Consider the following 21,614-nt stretch of genomic DNA (forward strand, 5'->3'; position numbering starts at 1 on the left):
ATAGATCCTTTAGCAACTCAACTATTCGATCCATATCAGCAGTCAGCTGGTAACCGCATGCCTGAGAGCTCCCCCATTTGTGTCATATGGCCTCCTGTGACAACGTGGAAACACTCTGGTGCCTATTTATTGCACAAACAGGGTTGAAAGCTCTGAAAGTTTTTTACGCTTTGTGGGGCCAGATACTGATGATTCCTGGACAGGTCCCTGCACCCAGCAGGTGTCTGAAATGTTTCTAAATGTCAATATGTTTAAAGGGGTAAGAAGACAAGTCTAGAAGTGTTTTGCCTTCACCGACCATGGAAAAAGTGCACCTTGGACACTAACAAGGGCCACAGCAATTATAGCTGTAATAAAAGAAACAATTAGTACATATTGTTAAATATTATTAAATACCATTTTTTCTTTTTCCTCTACGGATTCAATATCGTCACTTTCACCTTCATCCTGTAAGACCACGGATGATGGGGCCACCCAATTCTCTTTTTCCAACAGCTGTACAGCAACAATATCTTCATGCATAGCTCTATTGATGTTTCGCAATCCTTGTAAGATTATCTGGGAAAGTTTGTAAACATGACGACATGTAATAGGTCTACAGATAGCTTTCACTTTGCCATATTTTACCATTCATGTGGACCCTAGTGCAGTCCCCAATACTATAAATGGAGGCTTTTACAAGTGCTGGGAAGTGAAAAGAATAGAAACTGTATTTATTTTAAACCAAATAGAAAATAAAGGGTAAGCAATAATCCAATGAGCAGTTTGTAGAAATAAAACTAGAACAAATCATTTACATCGTTCTATTCACATTTTGACACACAGGTTTACTTTTGTATATTTATATCAAGACCACAGAAAGCTATAAAAAAAAACAACAGAATTTTAGGCAGTGGGAAACATTCATGAAACTCTGCAGAAGAAAAGAGAAAAAAAAATTTAATTTCAGTAACTGACAGCAACCAATAAACTGCACTGCAATATGGAATGGCAAAATGTCATTGGTTGCTAAGGGTTACTGCTACTTTTCCCTCCCATATGTTGTAAACAGAAATATATATATATATATATATATATATATACATACATACATACATACACACAACACACTCTCACATTAACTTTGTTACCTACGTGCACATATGCTGGTTGTGTATGTATAGGTCTATGCTGGATGTTTATGTATACCTCTTTGTTCTCTTCAGAATCTCCATGGACCCAAACTGTAGCCTCCAGGAAGTTTTCTCTACTTGCTCTGAATGTTCCTTGTATGTAAGTTCCTGATTTTATACCTTGCTGCAGCTTTGACATAGGAATATGCTCTGAAAACATTAACCTTCCATTTTCAACCTCATTCTGCAGGAGAAAAGGGAGGGAAGGTGGGGGGAATGGCGATTAGTATGTAGAGTGTATAAAAAGTTTAGATGGAAAACACAAGTAAGGCCCATGTCATCTGGTCAAGATATCAAACACGTTTTGTTTTTGTTCAATGTCAAACCAACCCCGCAATATATCACTGGCAGACACCAGGAAAACAAAAGGTTTTATCCCTAATGCAGCTGTCACACGGGTTTATAGTTTACAATGCTTTGATTGGAATTGCATGATGTAACATGAAAGGTTTAATTTTTCCATTGGAAAATTGGAAATAGACCAATAGGAAAAAAGGGGCAGGTAACAAGTCGACTCAAGCCAGTATTGAATAGCCCATAAATGCAAATTAAACCAATTTATAGCTAGCTACCAAACAGCTGAGGTACATAAGCCCAACCACCAGGAAACAAAAAAGTAAGAAAACGGGAGATTTTCCAAACATCTACTACCGAAATTTCCTATATTTTATTAATTATTATTTAGAAATAAATAGGGCAAAATAAAAAATCACGATCACATAATTTTACTACAGAAATATCCTTATTTAAGCAAAATGCCATTAAAGGGGATATTTAATAACATAGTCCAGGTACATAGCAAACATATTAGCTTTCATGTACCTTTTCATCAGACACATGTGCAAGACGATCAACAAGTTCAGGATTAGCAAATAAACTTTTAATGTATTCGTCACCTAAAAGACAAAACACAACTGTATTACATATATTACCAATATGCATAGATTATACACTTAATGATAGGTCAAATGATGGAATATCCAAAAGGAAGGAATGAATGCTAACAAGACATCATATTATTTTTTAAGTTATTTATGTTTTCTCTCTCAAAACCTACCACTCTATGAAAACCCTTTCCTACTGCCATCTATTACCACGCACACTGGGTACAACCTGTTATAGATACTACTACTCTTGCTGGTAATCCTTGTATCTGAGAATTATCCTCTCCCTATAGACTGTAAGCTCTCACAACCAGGACACATCCTATATTTTGTTCTCACAACCACAGATAAGAAATGATGATGAATTCTGCTCAGGGTATTATCTATTTGAAGTTTATATGTTTACTCCAAATCTGTACGGGTTTGCTCGGAGTACTCGTTTCCACCCATGGCCCATACTAGAAGATCAATTGGCCCAGGGATGTGTGCTTGTGTGCCTGTGCTAGGGAAATTAAACTCCACTGGGACAGGAACAGATATGCTTAAATAAAAATTTGATTGTCCAGTGCATGTATTAAGGGGCCAGTAATATCTAGGAGCCATGGAACATGTGTACATTTCAAACTCAACAGAAATTAATTATAAAAATTATGCACAAGCAGTAATTTCATAGCTTTGGCTACCGCATTGCCCCTGGGATTCATCAATCCTTGCTATAAATACAGGATAATAACAAAGATGGTATCTGACTACTGTAACAATTAGTCTGCAGAGCACCAAGTTCATAGAAAAATGAGACAAACAGCAAATTAGACATAAATGTATTACGCCGCAAAATAGAAGTAAACTAAAAGAAAATAACTGAAACTTACAAGTGTATGCTAGAATTCCTTCTTCCAGTGCCTTCTCTTTGTTTTTCTGGTCATTTGTTATTAAGAGTACTTCAAGGTTTTTGAGATTTGCAGATTTTTTCAAGTGCTGAGTGTACCATTTTGTTGCCACTCTGATTGCTCTGTCGTTTCGATCATTAGCACTTTCACCTTGTTCTTGTTCAATGTAGGTTTCTCTGTTATGTACATAAATGTCAAGCTATTACTAAAAACAAGATTCATGCACGGTGGCGTAGTGGTTAGCACTTCTGCCTCACAGCACTGGGGTCATGAGTTCAATTCCTGACCATGGCCTAATCTGTGGGGAGTTTGTATGTTCTCCCTGTGTTTCCTCCGGGTGCTCCGGTTTCCTCCCACACTCCAAAAACCATACTGGTAGGCTAATTGGCCGCTATCAAAGTTGACCCTAGTCTCTCTCTCTCTGTGTGTGTATGTTAGGGAATTTAGACTGTAAGCTCCAATGGGGCAGGGACTGATGTGAATGAGTTCTCTGTACAGAACTGCAGAATCAGTGGCGATATATAAATAGATGATGATGATATTAGAAAGTAAAAAAAAGAAATAAATTATATTACATGATTTTATTTGCCCCCTTCCTAGGCTCCCATCAGTAGGAAGGCTCTTTGTTTATAGTGGCCATATGTCAAGAAGGAACACTTTCCTTCAAAGCTGGGAGGTAAAATCCACTATTGATCGATATCTGGAACTCAGGGCTCCTTATCTGGTGCTTACCCTTCCCTGTCCTTGCACTGAAATGGCAAGGGGAGAACTCTGCCCCCTATTTAGCTTGGCTTCACTAAATCTGGGCTGGGAGTTATTCTTTAGCTCTGACTTCCCCAGGGTCTAGTGCCATCTCTAAGATGAATTTAGTAACAGAGACTAGCAGCCAGACCTTGGTGCTACAGTGCCAACAGAGCTTAGCTGTGGTGCTCTGCTTCCTGGGACCCAGAGGGTGCAACACACTACTTGGAAGGATTCTAATCCTGTTCTGCCAGAAGAGGCCTGGGGGAGGGGGGGGCACTAGCCCAAATATTACTGGCCCTCTCATATACATTGCTCTTGCAGTGTTCATATGAATCTTGTCCAAAGCTACTAGAAGGCCTCCAGGTGCCACCATTCTGTAGTCCCCAAACACGCTACAAAGGCCAGACAGGAATGCTCTGTTTCCGTTCTACTCCTCTTATTGTTGTATCATTGCTGGGTGAGTGCTAAACTTAGGAGTAGCAGAGGAAAAGGAGGAGTCATTACCCCCAGTGGCCTGCCTCATATGGGGTTAAATAACAATACCTGGTCTGTGCCCCCAACAGCAAGTATAAAAATCCCCATATCTGCAACCAACATACAACTGTAAACTTCATGAGACCAACAAAGATTTTATCAGGGGGATCTGTAGAAAAATACATTACTAGTCAAGATTACCGATGATGCTCATTGGTGAATGTGTAGAAATACTTTTCAGAGTTATTAGTAAGATCTCGGATTCGTTTGTACACTGGTGCACTGCGACTCCTTACTTCCTGGAGAACAGTCTGCAACAAAATCACATTCTGGATAACGGGGTCTTCGAGGATATCAATCTGAAAACAAACGGGTGTAAAAAATTGAGAACTACCAGTGTATATAAGGTCTCAAATAAAATTGCATAGTATCTAAATTGTTACAATAACCATATTTTATAGAATACAAAATCCATAAAACAGTCAAAGAACCACTTGACTGGGGATTAGCATTGTTTCCAGACTGCAATCATATTAGATTCCAATGACAACAGGTATTATATGGAGTGCAATAGGGCATCCCTGGGTGAAGTGTTCTACACATTCCATGAAAAACAAGTCAATTCCTCAGTAACTATATGATTTACTGCAGTAGAACATTTAAAGCTTCCCAAACCCTCATTTATTAGACATTGGACTGTTGCAGTTCAACTATTTGGAACATGAAGGGGTGCCAACACAGAATATTTTGAGGCAGTAGACATTTACTTAAATATTAGGTTTAAACAACCTCAAAACTTGATGTATAGTTTAGACAATATACAACCTGACATTTTTTTTATATCAAATATGAACAAATCATTTGGTTGCATCAGAAAGTTTTACTGGTCAGAGAAAAGAAACAAAAAAATTCTTTAACGCAAACACCATTTTCCGTAAACACAAACTGTTATAGTAATTCAGTCATTAGCAGAAACATGCTGAGTGATGCACACACATCACCACATAATTTACATGCAAGAAGGTTATCACTGTCTTGTGGAAATGTTCTCCTTAATAAAAGCATGCCATTATTTTGATCCATGTTAACATTAGCTGTGTGCCATAAATACTCAGCTGTGTGCCATAAACACTCTTTGGACACTACTATTAGCATTCTTGATCAAAATAATGAAATACTTTATCAAATCACCAACATCATCGTCATTAAAATATACTGAATGTTTTGATAGGGAAGATAGTCACGTCTGTATAAAGCCTATCTTCATGACTATTGTAAACTGAACCATAACTGCAAGCTCATCTCAGAGAGCAAATATACCAGAACAGTGGGAATTTAGCAAGTACCAGCAACCAAGTGCGGGACAAACGGCTATGGTGGCATAGTACTGTTTCGTCAAGTTTGTAGATGTATTATTGAGCATAGTAACAAAGTGTACAGTTTTCACATTATTAAGCAACAAGTGCTGTTAATCTAATTGGTTAGTATATCCTCCAATGAGAAGCAGCATTGCATAAATCTTCTGGAGCTCTCCATATTTTAATGGACTGCAGTAATGAGGGCCAATCCCACATGGAGATAGACAGTGGACACTGACTACTGGATTGAATATAGAATATGTGCTGAGAACCACATTTTTATGCAGTTATCTCCATTCTTCCCAGACTACACTCTAAAATCCACTTTCCTTGTGACTGGAACTGGGAGCTTATTACAATAAAGGAATGCAAGTGGTGTCATTTAAACTTTCACAAGCACATTCCATGACGGTCCTCCACTCTAGTCCAGCTGAAAAACTGTGATTTAATGCAGGAAAGGGAATACTATTACATGATACCGGAAAATAATCATCATATTGCACAGTGCAGTTAAACAAGCACGACAAATTGTGCATGCTAGGGAACAGCTTACCTACAGGCACTAAAATACATTTTCCAAACTTGTAATATTATTTAAAACATCCACAATGTAATATTATGTCAATGCTGCAATGATTTTTATAGTAAAAACAATCAATGCTGCCAACATTTTAACTATAAAAATCATTGCAAATGGAGAACTCAATCATGCTTTGTACAGATATTTGCATGGGGCAGCACAGTGGCAAAGTGGTTAGCACTTCTGCCTCATAGCGCTGGGGTCATGAGTTCAATTCCCGACCATGGTCTTATCTGTGTGGAGTTTGTATGTTCTCCTTGTGTTTGTTTCCTCCGGGTACTCCAGTTTCCTCCCACACTTCAAAAGCATACTAATAGGTTAATTGGCTGCTATAAAAAATTGACCTTAGTCTCTCTCTGTCTGTGTGTGTATGTTAGTTCATTTAGATTGTAAGCTCCAATGGGGCAGAGACTGATGTGAATGAGTTCTCTGTAAAGCGCTGCAGAATTAGTGGCGCTATATAAATAAATGGTGATGATGATGGTTTAATCTGTACATGACTTACATTGTCCCGCTTTCTCCACATCAGGTTAAACCAATCTTATATCTACGTCTGTCTCACCCCACTTCCCCCTCTCTAAAAGCTGAATTTACTGTCTACTAGGCTTACACACACAAATACAGAGGTATTCCACATTAGATTATGTACTATGGTTTACCAAGTAACAATATAAAAGTGACAGATATATATGGCATGATGACAGCCCGTACATTGGGGTAAAGCACTCCTTTAACCTAACTAAGCATTCTATATCTGTATACAGGGTTAATGAAATTAAATGTTGGAATATTGATTCTGAATTATTTCACCACTTACTTAAGGAAAAACATATCAATTAAGTTTTAAAGAATAAAAGGGGTTGGTGGTGGGTGAGGTAGGTTGTGCATGCATCAAACAGAAATATGGAACTTGACAGAAGTGTTGTGTAATAGGTTGTCATTAATTGACAATATATCTGTGTTTTACATTTTGTGTTGATATCAAGCACATTGGTCAATAAACATTGACCAACATAAATACTACATCAGACACTCCTGTACCTGGTGCAGCAACACGTTAGTGTCAGGCAGTAAGTAATGGGGGCATTTGCAAAGTGAACTTTGGAGAATGGGCTCCAGCTGAAGGATAGGTTTCTCCTGTTGGCATTCATCACATCCTTGGCATCCACATGTGATATCATCCCTTAAATAATGTTCTCTGACGATTTTTAAAATGCCTCCAGAACGAGTCTTCTTCATGAACGTCTTTGACTTTAACATTTTCTTTGCTAGTTTCAAAAATGACATTAAACAAACAAGAATTGTTAAATTAATACGGGTATGCATACTAATTGACACATAGAAAGAAGCCATTGCTGCAATTCTCTACGAGATATTGTATATGCATATATGCCAGTTTAGAAAAAGCTTATGCTCATTAATTCCAGTACTTTATTAAGCTTGTCACTACAGGCCACTAACCACAGCACGTAGCCCGCCACTAGCAAAAGCAAGCTACAAACCACTACGCTTCATGGAAAGTACGCCTGGCAACACGTGCAATGATCACAGATGCCAAACACTGGTACTTACATTATCTTATATCAAGAACCCCAGACTTTACACGTTTCTTCTCAGAAAACTGCACTGCGCATGCTCAATACACACGTGTAGAAACAGGAAGAGCTCGTGCTTTCACTGACCAATCAATAGAGTGGGAGCTTAGACCGAGACGTGACCCGTATACCCAGAAGTATCCGGACTGTATCGTTAGGTCACATGGTTAGACCAGCCAATCATCACTGACCTTTATTCCAAGCAATATAATAAAGTGCAGCGCGATATAAAAATTGAGAACGTGAAGATATGTATAGCGTTCATAGTTAGAGTGATATTTGTGTCTTCGTGTCTTTGTCTATATGACATGTCAGAAGAAGCCATAACAAAACAGAGCTGGGTAACGGCACTGTGGATAGAAGGGGCGGGGCTATGTGTGGCGCATGCGCAGTGCAGGCCGGTGCTGCTTTCAGTAAGGCGGTCGTATAGGCGGCAGATAGTACAGCGAGAGCTTGGTATGTAACCACTCTACACTTTATGTATTTACCAATTAAACTCACGTCTCTGTGTAATTTCACTAATAAGCTCTCATATGTTTATGCACAGTTACCAAGTGTTGTGCGTTTCACACAATGATTGTATTCATACAACCTGTTGTGGAGCTACCAGTTGTAGCCTACCAACCACTTCATTTACAATGGCTTTGGATCACCTCTTTTTTAATCTTGCATCGGGGCATTTTGGGGCTTGTAGTTTCACAACCGCTAAAGAACCATAGTCTACCTAAGCCTAGTTTAAACCCATATTATACAGCAACTGAAGTCTTGTTTTTGTTTTACAACATTTCGTAACAAATCTCAAAACATGTAATACTATAAACTACTCCAATATGAATTTAGAGTTTCAGTTTCACCAAATTCAGTAAAAAAATTGGTAACATTTTGTCTGTGAATACAAATAAAGAAAAAAAAAAATATATATATATATATATATATATATATATATATATAAAATCACTATGCAAACGTGTTAGGCAGGTGTGGAAAAAATGCTGCAAAGTAAGAATACTTTCAAATTAGAAGTGTTAATAGTTTATTTTTATCAATTAACAAAATGCAAAGTGAATGAACAGAAGAGAAATCTAAATCAAATCAATATTTGGTGTGACCACCCTTTACCTTCAGAACAGCATATATGCATCAATTCTTCTAGATACACTCTTAATGTAAGTGTCTCTTCATGTAATCCCAGACAGACTCGATGATGTTGAGATGAGGGGGTAAATGTATGAAAGTCCGGTTTTTTCAACTCGCCGGAAATCGGCGACTTTGCAGCTAAGTCGCAGCTAAAATTTAAACCGGCGATGGCTTGTAAAGGCAAGTTTGTCTTTACAAGCCATCGCCGCTTTAAATTTAAGCTGCAAAGTCGCCGATTTCCGGCTAGTTGAAAAAACCGGACTTTCATACATTTACCCCCAGGACTCCTTGTTCTTCTTTACGCTGAAGGCAGTTCTTAATGACTTTGGCAGGGGTCATTGTCCTGCTGTAGAATAACGTTGGAGCCAATCAGACGCCTCCCTGATGGTATTGCAGGATGGATAAGTACCTGCCTGTATTTCTCTGCATTGAGGACGCCATTAATCCTGATCAAATCCCTAGTTCCATTGCTGAAATGCAGCCCCAAACTTGCAAGGATCCTCCACAATGCTTCACTGTTGCCTGCAGACAATCATTATTGTACCGCTCTCCAGCCCTTCGACACCTAACATATAGCCAGGGTCATTAAGAACTATCTTCAGCGTAAAGAAGAAGAAGAAGGAGTCCTGAAAGGGATGATATGGCCCCTACAGAGCCCTGATCTCAACATCATCAAGTCTGTCTGGGATTACATGAAGAGAGAGAAGAATTTGAGCAAGCCTACATCCACAGAAGATCTGTGGTTAGTCCTCCAAGATGTTTGTAACAACCTCCCTGCCGAGTTCCTTTAAAAACTTTGTGCAAGTGTACCTAGAAGAATCGATGCAGTTTTGAAGGTAAAGGGGGTGGTCACACCAAATATTGATTTGATTTAGATTTCTCTTCAGTTCATTCACTTTGCATTTTGTTAATTGATAAAAATAAACTATTAACACTTTTATTTTTGAAAGCATTCTTACTTTGCAGCATTTGTTCTACACCTGCCTAAAACTTTTACACAGCTGTGAGTGTGTATAATATATCTCAGTTGAAACCTCCCTGAGTCTCCATTTTCAAAGTGTGCAATACCAGTAAAGTAAATGGTCTTTTATGCGCTCCTTTAAATGAATGAAATACGTGTACAGATGAATAAAATAAGGAGATACCTTGATGTTGGCAGGTGAGCTCACATACACAGTGGTCTTAATTGCTCTGGCAACACTTTCTCAATTTATTTTATCAATTTGTACGCATATTCCATTAAAGGTTTCACTGTTATAGGAGTCAGAACATTCTCTTAATTTTTGCTGCATACTTTGAAAATGGAGACTCAGGAAAGCTGGCAAATGCAAGCTATTTTGAGTGGAAAAGAATCACCCAGAAATTTATGAGAAGAATTTCAATATGTTATTCTTTTGCTTCCTCCACTAATGTAGAGACTGAATATGTCACGAAAAACAACTAAAAAGATGAACATCTCCAGCTCCTTGGAGTCTGAGGATATAAGCCTGGAAACTACAGTGCCTACAGATGATATCTCCTCATCCGAGGAACGGAATGGTTCTAATAAAATCACCAGGCAGTTGATCGAAAGGAAGGAACTTCTTCACAATCTCCAGCTTCTGAAGATAGAACTGTCCCAAAAAAACCTTATGATTGACAACTTGAAAGGAGAATATCTGACAAAAGTATGTTTATCTTTTTTGAACACTAAGGGGGATGTTTATTAAACATAAACATTTGAAATGTTTGAAAAAGTGGAAATGTTGCCCATAGTATCCAATCAGATTCTAGCTCTCATTTTGTCGAATGTACTAAATAAAGGATAATTAGAATCTGATTGGTTGCTATAATCAACATCTCCACTTTTTCAAACCTACAGTTTAGTAAATATACCCCTAAGTGTGTTGGTGAGAATGATCATCATCATCATCATTTATTTATTTCTATAGCGCCGCTAATTCTGTAGTGAATGATAATACGAATGCTTTTATTTTATTATAGAGGTAGCATCCTGAGCCCAGAAATGCATTTCCAAAATGATATGCTTTTCTTTAAGGCAATTCCATATTTTAAAAACTATAGATGTTTTGTAGAAGTAAATGTTCTTTCTAAAATTAGGATATTGCCATCTCTGAGCGATGATAAAAGCCAAACAAGTATTATGCAGTTTGTACGATTGGCCACTAAGTACTCTGATACACTATAGGTTAGTGACAATTTAAAAGCCTTAACTCATTTAGCAATACATACATAGCAAAGTATATATATTGAGTGTGATAGGATTGACCGTCTATGACACCCTGTCTGTTGTTGCTGGGAACCGACTGGGCTTACTTTGCCACCGTTCCTTTTCGTTATTCTGAATACACACCTCCTGCCGCAGTAGGAGGAGCCTGCTGCCACCACTGGGCTCCTTTATGGCGCCCAGAACCACGTTCCTTCTGGGTAACTGTCACTGATGGGATACCCCCTTGCTGGTGTACCTGGGCTGGTACTCCAGACCTCTTATTATGGATCAGGGTTGCTGTGGATGGATACCCCGTAGCCTATCACACTGACAGAGCTGCAGGGTAGCAGGCAGAGTGGTGGTACTGGAAAAGCTGGGTCCAACCTCAGAAACAGCCGGAGATCGGATTAGATTTAGGGTCTAATCTGCAGGTCACAGGATTACAGCAATATTGAAGAAGTTGTCAAGCAGGGTCTTGAAGCAGAGTGGTGTTTATTTGCTCTCACACTGGATGAAGGTACCAGGTGATCAGGTCAGAGGGAACATCAGAGTGATACATTTCAGTGTACAAGATAGTGCTTTTTATACTGATTTGGACACAGACTATTTTTAGGATCAGGATGAAGTGTGTTTACACAAACATGGATTTACATGCATTGTAAAGCCAACAATATTTACACTTATCTATGAAATTCTTAAAACCTTGCTGTGATATCCTGCATCATACAATGGAACAGCAAGTCTTATTACATCTACATCTTCCTATGACCCTCACACCTCAAAAGGTCTACACAAGATCTGAGTCTCTCATCCACCCTCATTACATCCTCCCATTCCCGGTTACAGGACTTTTTTCGGGCTGCACCCACTCTATGGAATGCTTTCCCTCGCACAGTAAGACTCTCCTCTGGTCTACAAACTTTCAATCGTTCACTGAAAACCTACCTCTTCAGATATAGAAGCTGAGCTTTTATTATGATATTAAAACTCACTTATCAGCTTATGCCGTTAGGGGATAACACATCATTGTGCCAACCGCAAACATAAAGTCATAATTCCATGTAGAGCTGTCCTGAAAGTTAAAACTTAATAGATATTAGATTAATTTAAAATAGACTAGGTCGCCGGTTCCCAAAGTGTGCGCCACGGCTCCCAGGAGTGCCGCGGCGCTGTCACTGGGGTGCCGCGAGCCAGCCATAGAAAAAAACAAAGAGCACATAAACTTACCAATCCACACGGCGCCGGGACCCAGCAGACTCCTCTCTCCCGCAGCTGTCACTGACGTCGATATTCAGTGACAGCTGCGGGAGAGAGGAGTCTGCTGGGTCCCGGTGCCGCACGGATTGGTAAGTTTATGTGCTCTTTGTTTTTTCCTATGGCTGGCTCGCGGCAGAGGAGTGAGAGGGAGTGTGACAGCGGGGCAGAGGAGTGTGACAGCGGGGCAGACAGAGGGGCAGAGGAGTGTGACAGCGGGGCAGAGGAGGGGGACATCGTGAGAGGGGCAGTGGAGGGGGGACATCGTGAGAGGGGTAGAGGAGGGGGACACAGCGTGAGAGGGGCAGTGGAGGGGGACACAGCGTGAGAGGGGCAGTGGAGGGGACACAGCGTGAGAGGGGCAGTGGAGGGAGACACAGCGTGAGAGGGGCAGAGGAGGGGGACAGCGTGAGAGGGGCAGAGGAGGGGGACAGCGTGACAGAGGGCAGAGGGGGGGACAGCGTGACAGAGGGCAGAGGGGGGGACAGCGTGACAGTGCAGAGGGGGCAGTGTGAGAGAGGGCAGTGTGTCTGGAGGCAGAGGGGGCAGAGTGCCTGAGAGCAGAGTGTCTGGATGCAGAGGGGGCATTTTTGCATACAACTAAATAAGTATTTCTGTCCTGACCTAAATACTTATTACATTTTTTTGACCCAACTACTTCTAAAACAGGACTGCTCAATAATTAATTTGGAGGGGTGCCTTGAAAAAATTTGGAGACTCTAAGGGTGCCGCGAACTGCAAAAGTTTGGGAACCGCTGGACTAGGTATTTAATACAGCTAGGCTATATTACTAGTCTAAGAGCAACACTTGCAAATTATTAACACATGAGTATGTAGCAGTATTATTTATAATCTTACATGACTGCAAAGTAGTCTTTTTCTTATTGGCTCTAAATATGGACGTTAAAAAAATAAATAACATCAGGGCATATTGTAGTAAATAAGCAATATATGCAGATAACATGAAACCATTCTGAATTTCCTTCACTACATTGATAATGATCAGTTCTTTACATTGGGTTATTTAAAATAAGAACATTTATTAAACATTTCAACAACAGCATTTTTTGCGATGTACATGTGAGAGAAGCACTTTTGCATAGATAGATTTTAAGGGCAGAATTAACTTTGACATGTGCATCCCAACCAAAGGAGCTAAGTGTGGTGTGAATATGTGCAGACTGTGTTAAAGTGAAATTGGATACACACACATCTTTACAATCTATGAGAGGATAGATTAGAATGCCAAAAATGAGTGGTAACTTCCCAGCACAATGCTCTACCAAGGCAACCACCTTTATCTTGATAACTTTTATATGAGTGTCCCTCTGCTGACATTCATGTATTCCAAAAAACAAAGTGACTTGTGGCCCATCAGAGAAAATACAGCAGAAACCAGGGCAGTGTGTAGTGATGAACTGCTAGCATTAAAATATAAAGACAAAAAATGTGCTTGTGCTGAAAACAGTTCACAGGTAGAATATCAGTGGTACTTCCACAGAATTGAACTGGATTATAATAAATGTATGGGTGAGCTCATATAGCAGAACAGATAAGGAAGCCCTATCTAGCACTGAAGAAAACAAAGACATGGTATAAAAAATGGCTGTTTTTCAAGTAAAAAGGAGCTTCTACTATGTGCTGTAAAGAAATACGGGCAGCAGTGCCTCTTGCCCGTCTTATCAGGAAGTTATTATACACTTCCTAATGTTTGAAAGAGTAGTACCTGCTACTGTGGACGATAATTTTCTTTGTGAAGTCACCTGCGTAGAAGCAAAAGAAGCAAGCACAAAAAAGGTGCCATGTGTGTGCCAGTCATAAGGACAGATTGTCCTTTTAAGCTAGGCCTGGGCATACAAGGGAACTTTTGCACATACCACGCCTCTTTTTAAATTATCCTGTTTCAATCTCGTATAAATTATGCTCATATAACTAGGTGACGATTGTCTAAAGCAAATGGAAAAATGGTTTAACAAAGGTGAGTATATTGTTTTCATTCATCATTCACCTATTGTTTTTTATCAACATAAAGTATAACAAAGACTTCTGAAAGAAAATTGGCAGATAAAAAAATGAAAATAAAATTAGATAAATGCAGCAGTAGGGGAAACTTATAATGACGCTGAGAACATAACAGAAGTTTCAGAAGCTTCCCTCCTTTCTCCTCACCTGTTCTTCTGCTCCATGCTTATTGCAGCAGCCTGCCTGGAGTTTCTGAAGTATTGGTATTTTTGTTTCTTGTTCTGTACTGTTTCACCCTGTATAGTCTACTGTTTGTACTGTGTACGGCGCTGCGGAAATCTTGTGGCGCCTAACAAATAAATGATGATAATAATAATACCAAATAATAATATTAATATCACATAATAAATACATTGTCATGCCTTCTATTCTAAATGGGGTGGTTTTGGGATTTTCTGTGGTAGTGTAGCAAGCTGTGGCCTTAAATAGATGCATGTATTGGGATCCTGAAATCGGTCAAATTTGGAGAATACATTTAGAGGTGCTTAAAAATATTAAGGGTAAAACCAATGAAATTGTTTAAATTTTTTTGGTTAGTTTTGTAATATAAAAAAATATTTTTTTCTACAGGCATATATCAAGTAACAAAAGCCCTATATGGCATGGAAAAGATAGTGTAAACTATACATTGGTAAACCAAGCAGTTACCCTTTTAACGAACACACAGTAGACAAGACACACATAGAGCCACTGTCAATGGGTGTCTGCCCAGGGAAACCGTTCCTGTTGTACCCCACTGTGGTAGCGGCCCTGGCCACACATAAACAGATCTGTTCATTTGATGCTAATTGTCAAACAACTGAAACTGTGCCCATTTTGTCCTATGTAGTGCTGGATAGATTGCTTGGTTGTCCACAGAACCACTGGATCATAGGAGTTTCTACACCTTGGGGTTTGCTGATGATCATGCAAACATGCCAGGATTTAATGCATGTGTAATTAATTTGAATTCGACAATCAGTATCATAAATGTATTGGTCCTGTGTGGATACTTGAAATTGTAATGGTTGGTATCCATTATGTATTTCTGGCTTCATTATTCAGATATTCTATAATAAATGTAGACTTTTCTAACAGTTCACAAATGCAAGAGTCATATTTGCAACTTATAGTGTTTTATTTTAAATAGATTGAAGAGCTTGAAGAGAAGTTGAATGATACAGTCCATCAAAAGCAATTACTGGCTTTACGACTTGACACACAAACCAAAATTCAGCAGGAGGATGCCAGGTAAGATGTCATGCTAGTATACTGATAACCATTTACATCAGTTCCCAACTGCCTGATCACCAATCATCATCATTATTATTATCATCATTGATTTGTAGGCGTCACAGTGTTCTGTACCGCCTGACAGTGGGGAAAACAGGGCTTATAAGGTAGACATTATAAATGTAGACATGAAAACAAAGAGTGGGTAGTGCCCTGATCATGAAATAATTTATAATCTAAGAGGAAGAGGGCATAGCTGAAACAGGAGGAGCGAGTGTGAGAAGACATTGAGATGGTTGTGAGGGGGCTTTAGTGTGGGTTGTAGATGGTTGAGAAGGGATTAAGAGGAGAGTAAGCGAGATAGACTTGTTTATAGCTGCCTCTCAGGTAGTTTGTAGCTAAAGGGGAGGAGGGAAATATAGCAGTAGTTGGAAAGGGATTCTGGGACGAGATCATTTTTTTCTTGGATTGGTGAGATGAGCACATGTTTAGAAAGATGGGAATGTGCCAGTGGAGAGAAACAGGTTAAAAAGGTGAGCTATAGTACGACGCACAGTGGGGTAGGGGGAATGGAGAAGTTGAGAAGAGCGGAATCAGCAGATTGTAAGATGATTGGATGAGTGCAGAGACTTTGTCTTTGGTTAGTGGTGAGATTGAACTGAGGTTGAATTGGAGAGTACCGGAGAAGGTGGGTGGGGTGTGCAGGAGCTTTTTCCAGGAAGCGTGTCTGTATTGAGTTTCATGGTTGAGGAGTATAGTCTGTATGTGAAAGCTTGAGCTGCATTGAGGTTGTTGTTGTAGAAAGAGGCAAATAGATCAGAAAGTACAGAGTAATTATAGGAAAGAGATGAATAGTTTTAGTGAACATAAGAAGTGGATTGGGTTGAGGGTATTTATGTGTGGCTGTGTGCATGTGAATTTGGGTGTAGGTAGGTGAAGCATGAGGTTAGGGAAGGTTGTAGTCAGAGAGCGGGATGGCAACGTTAATGAGGCTAGACATGAAGCTGGAGAAAATGAGTTTAAGGGAGGGTCCATCATTGTAGGTGGCAGGTGAAGTCCACTGGCAGGGATCAAAGTTTTGTGAGTAGGTAGAACAAAGTATAGTAGACGAGTCAGGCAGCAAAGCAGTCAAGGAATTGGGAAACTGGACCTGGGGGCTGATAAATGACAGCGAGACAAAGGTGGAGCTGAAAGAATAGATGGGTGATGTGGACTTGTTGCTGTGGCACAGTATGGAGAAAAGAGGATACCTACTCCTTGTCTGTCTCTGGGTCCTCAGTGTGACTGAGGGAGAAACCCCTGTAAGAAAGAGCTGCAGGGGACGTAGGGTCAGAGGCTGTAAGCCGGATTTCTGTAATGGCAAAAATCTAGAGGGATTTTGAAATGAATAAATCAAACATACATTCCAGAGTGCACAGGAAAATCGAGGGAGGGTAGTGAAGAAATGTGGAAAAGGTTTCGGGGATGAAATGTATGAGGTAGATGGGAAGTTTTGAGTAATTGGCATTGGGCGGCCTGGTGGCTAAGTGGTTGATTGTATGGGGATCGGTGAGCTGTTGCCAGCAGTCATGAGAAGGAGCAAAGCAGTCTGAGTGCAGACTAGCAAAGATTGAAGCAGTGAGGGTGAAATAAAGGAGATACTGGAGAGAGAATAGGAGTTTGGAGAGATATGTGGTTAAAGTAGGTAGACAGAATGTAAATTGAGTAAGTGTATGGTTGAGTGATGTGAGAGGTGTGGATTAGTTGAGGTAGCTATTGAGTGTAGTGGGGAGGTACATTTGATCCAGATAGTGTAGGGCAGCAGCTAAATAAAATCCTGTAGACCCTTGAAACAGTTGTTTGTTGTGATGAAACTCCTCAACCGAGTCATTTACCAACAGTTTCACACAAATTTAAAATGCTTTATTTATATATTTAATATAACATATGTAGGAGGCAGCATATTGCTCTGAACTAATATGCATCTAGAGACTGTACTGGTAAATGACATTTTTATATAACTAGGAAACATCAAGAACTGACGAAAAAGGAAATGGAAACAATTTTGTCAAGGCTTAAACAGTCAGAAGAGACAAATCAGCAACTGAGAGAGCGTGCAGGGAATATACGTCGTAGCTTGCGTGACTTGGACTTAACAAAGGGAATGTATGATGAGCTGAGTGCACTTCCTGAGGAGCAGCTGTCCATTCCTGAATATGTGTCTGTGAGTATTTACATGATCGGTATATATCTATGTAAGGTTTATTTTTTTGTTTTTAAATAATGTCTCATAACCGTGTTTTCTTTAGGCATAGCTACCCTTTCATCCGTTAGCTGTGATAGGCAGATTGATGCACTTGCTTTCAGACAGACTGGTATCGAAGTCCTATCCTTTTGCAAATAAATTGTATTCTGGCAAATATCTAGATAACTGTTTACAATGGCTCAACTTAACTTGCATCATATATTTACATATCTACAGTGTGGATGTAATATATGAGGTCATATTACTATGTTTCCCACTATAGTTTTTATAAAAGGTGTTTTTGCGTATACATTTCCACTGCACCAAAAACAGCATAACCAATTTGTCACAGTCTGAGGAAAATGACTAAATGGCTCCACCCAAAATATTCACGATGCAAGGAAGAATCTTCCCACTTAAGATGTCATTAATGTCGCTACTCATGACTTTGTGTTAGTATCCACAAATTTACTCCAGGCTTTTATGTTACCTAGGAGACTGTAGCTTTCACTCAGACAAAAAAACTCTTTAGGTTTCTGTGTTGTGCCTCTCCTGTAACAAGTGCACAATGATGCATAATAGAGAAATCCTGTATCAGGAATCCTGGTGTGTGCGGTAAGGAATTTAGACTGTAAGCTCCAATGGGTCAGAAACTAATGGGAATGATTACATATTCTCTGCTGCATAAATAACAGCCCAAATGTATCGCTGATGAAGGGAGAAAGTTCCCTATTTCTTGGCCTGGTTATGAGTATAGTGTGTGGTATTGTGATTACAGTAGATATTTTCTTTATTTTCTTTTTTTATATTTCTTCTTTTACATTTGTCATTACATGTAGTAATGTTTGCTTGTTCTTCTTTGCACTGTATTTTAGTATGCATGATTAGAATAGCCACAAGGTAATTAAGCATAACGCCACATAAGCAGATAGGCAGAAGGGAGTGAACAGGAGCAGACAATGCTGGTTATAGACCTCATGGGAGTTTTCTCATGGTGAATTTATGGAGAAATAAAATACTCCTCTCTTTATTATAGGTGAATGGGTAATAAGTGACATTTGTGTGCTTAGAACAATTGCTGCAGTCTACCATGGGATGAGGAGTCAATATCTGAGATTTTTGTTCCTATGGAGAGGTTGTTTGCATGCCAAGTGCCCCCGAGGTGCATGTCATACAATGTTTGTTTCCTAGTTCTGAACTGTTTCCTTATTTGCTCTATTTGCTCTTACTTCCTAGTGTTTACTTTATCCAAGAAATGTGCATGTTACATTTTACAAATAGTAATATAGAAAATCATAAGACTGCTTTGATCCAAATAGTTATGTTCCAAAACTGTAACTTTGATATCTTGAGAAGGAAACAAAACAAAGTGGCAAGTGCATAAAACATTTGTGAATGTCTGCTGTAATTTCTCTTGTATCCACATGGTGGAGCTCATGTTACAGTGATATAGGGTGTATTTATTATAAATTTGGTAGGCTGCCGTTTAATTTTTTTTACCTGCAAAGTACATAATTAATTATTGTTTATGCTTTATAAGTATCCTAGGAAAAGTATGAGAAAATAGTTTCTTCCATTGGGTGTTGCCTAGTAATTTTAGGTCATGTTGGATTTTATATTGACAAAATATCTAATAATACCACTTTCATACTGCCGCCCCGGCAATATCCCGGGTAGTATATATATAGATATTGCTGGGGCACAGGGCAGTATAGATAACAAGATTCCCGGGTCGGGCGGGTTCATACTGCACCTGCCCGACCCGGGTTTTAGAAAAAAAAAAGTGTTAAAAAAGATTTTAATTAAAAAAAAATACATAAGAAATGTTTACTTAACTTATTTTCAGCCAGCGGTGTCTCCGGTGTGTTGCCGGCTGTCAGGGGGACCTCTGGGTACTAAAATGACGTAATTTCTAGTCCATTAGAATTGACGTCATTTTAGTACCCAGAAGTCCCCGTGACAGCCGGCAACGCACCAGAGACACCGCTGGCTGAAAATAAGTTAAGTAAACATTTGTTATGTATTTTTTATTAATTAAAATCATTTTTTTTTACCTCACAATTTTTTTTTTTTTACAGTATGAATGGTGAGACCCGGGAATTACACGGGTTGCACCATTCATACTGCAGGCTAGCGGGGTCCAACACGGGAATTACCCCTCGCAAACTCCCGGGATTTTAGACCCGGGATTTTGTGGTTGGACTATTCATACTGCACCAAGACCCGGGTTTTTCAGCGTGCCTCTGCAAAAACCTGGGTTTTTGGTGCAGTATGAATGGGGTATTAGGTACTATTTTGCAGTGCCTAATACCAGTACGGTTTAATGTAGTTCATTGTTATTTAATGTCTAGTCAAACTAAAAAGTGCCATCAATAGCAGTATGCATGTAGTATACATATAGGCATGTAGTGTTCTACAGTGTTAGGACTTCTGGAGGTAACATGTCTTCTTTAATTTAAAAATATAAAATTAATGTAGATGGCAATTTTATTTCTGCATGACACATGTCATAGTCTGTAAAATTACACACTTATACCTTATTTTTTTTTATGAGCTTTTTTAGACATCTTTTACTGTAGTTAAGCATCTATTGTATTTTTTTGTAGGCCGAAAACTGAATTGTAGCATGAGAATGTTCATATGCCTGTACTGACCTCTAGGCAGCGAGAGCATTAGAATTGGCTAGACTGACCTGTAACCAATAATAGCATTGATATATTATCAGTACCCTAAGCTGCAACAAAACTAATTTGTGAAACACTCGTCTATGTCAGATGAACTTTAGATTTTGATAGTGTAAAAATAATTTTAGATGTATTTTAACACTATGTAATATACTAGAAGCACATAGGTAAACAGAAGGCCCAGACTGTAGGCCACAAGAGCGTCTGTCAATAGCGTCTCAATTTATACAATACTATATGACTAGTGTAGCTGGAATTGTCTATTACTGGTTTGTGTCAATGAGTTGATATATTGAGACCATAATGATAAAGTATGAATATTTACTACAATTCACTTTATTATTTAATGCTAGAAATACCTGTGCAATTAATAAGAAATATCCTGAAACATAGGAAGTAACACTTTTTACCAGCACTTAGATCTCCATAACATTTTCCAGAACAATGTCCTACTGAGATTCGTGCTGTCAATGTTATTTTGTGTTACTGTTCCTTTATTGTAGTACCAAGTAACGCAACAGCTAGAAGGCAGCACTGAGCCTGGCAGATCTCTTACTGGCTCGATGAGCCATCTTCACAAAGAATTCCATCTTTTTCTGCTCCTCAGCAAATAATCCAGTCAACCTGTGCATCCGAGCTGATGAACTGGCTCAGGACTAGAACGTCCGTCTAATTATATTCCTACTTGAGGTTTCAGTAGCAGATCGGTTTTGAGGAGTTGGACCCATTCTTTCTTCAATAGTCTGTCCTTCAGTCGTTGCCATTTTCCCATCTTTAATTTCATCTAAAACTCGCAGCCCCGGCCCTGAGCACTGGTAGAGGCCCTTCCCGACCTGTTGGCATTTATCTTCAGTTGTACGCGCAGGATGGAGCATTGTGACAATTAGAAAATCAAGTCCAACTACTGCGCTTGGAGCTCTGTCCCACCCCAGCTGATTAACACATTAACTTGTGCATTCTCCCTATTCTTCCAGCGGCACTGCGCTCCCTGCATCCTTGCTACCCCCAACAAAAGACAAGATCCCCATTAACTTAACTGCTGCCTCAGTATCTGTAATCCTAATCTCATGTGTCCTACAAGCAGAGCGCCTGCTTGTAGAGCATTGGTGCTGCTCAGAAGTGCCTGTATATCATACCAGCTTATACCGACCCACTTCAACCACTGGATATATATC

General features: G+C 39.4%; 2 protein-coding genes across 2 annotated transcripts in view; one reads left to right on the top strand and one right to left on the bottom strand.

Moving 5' to 3' along the window:
- DIS3 (DIS3 exosome endoribonuclease and 3''-5'' exoribonuclease) overlaps positions 1–7,768 on the bottom strand; it is a 33,054-nt gene extending 25,286 nt beyond the window's left edge. Inside the window, exons 1-7 of the mRNA XM_075199817.1 lie at positions 7,675–7,768; positions 7,144–7,370; positions 4,366–4,523; positions 2,929–3,122; positions 1,995–2,068; positions 1,189–1,356; positions 397–558 (exon numbers count right to left, since the gene is read on the bottom strand). Coding sequence (XP_075055918.1) covers positions 397–558; positions 1,189–1,356; positions 1,995–2,068; positions 2,929–3,122; positions 4,366–4,523; positions 7,144–7,362 — 975 coding nt within the window. The 5' untranslated portion in view covers positions 7,363–7,370; positions 7,675–7,768. The remainder of the gene's footprint in view (positions 1–396; positions 559–1,188; positions 1,357–1,994; positions 2,069–2,928; positions 3,123–4,365; positions 4,524–7,143; positions 7,371–7,674) is intronic.
- Positions 7,769–8,093: 325 nt separating this feature from the next.
- Positions 8,094–21,614, top strand: part of PIBF1 (progesterone immunomodulatory binding factor 1) — a 168,708-nt gene continuing 155,187 nt past the window's right edge. The window contains exons 1-4 of the mRNA XM_075199822.1: positions 8,094–8,153; positions 10,250–10,501; positions 15,449–15,549; positions 17,536–17,734. Coding sequence (XP_075055923.1) covers positions 10,259–10,501; positions 15,449–15,549; positions 17,536–17,734 — 543 coding nt within the window. The 5' untranslated portion in view covers positions 8,094–8,153; positions 10,250–10,258. The remainder of the gene's footprint in view (positions 8,154–10,249; positions 10,502–15,448; positions 15,550–17,535; positions 17,735–21,614) is intronic.

Source organism: Mixophyes fleayi, chromosome 2 (genome assembly GCF_038048845.1).
Source record: "Mixophyes fleayi isolate aMixFle1 chromosome 2, aMixFle1.hap1, whole genome shotgun sequence".
NCBI lineage: Eukaryota > Metazoa > Chordata > Amphibia > Anura > Limnodynastidae > Mixophyes > Mixophyes fleayi.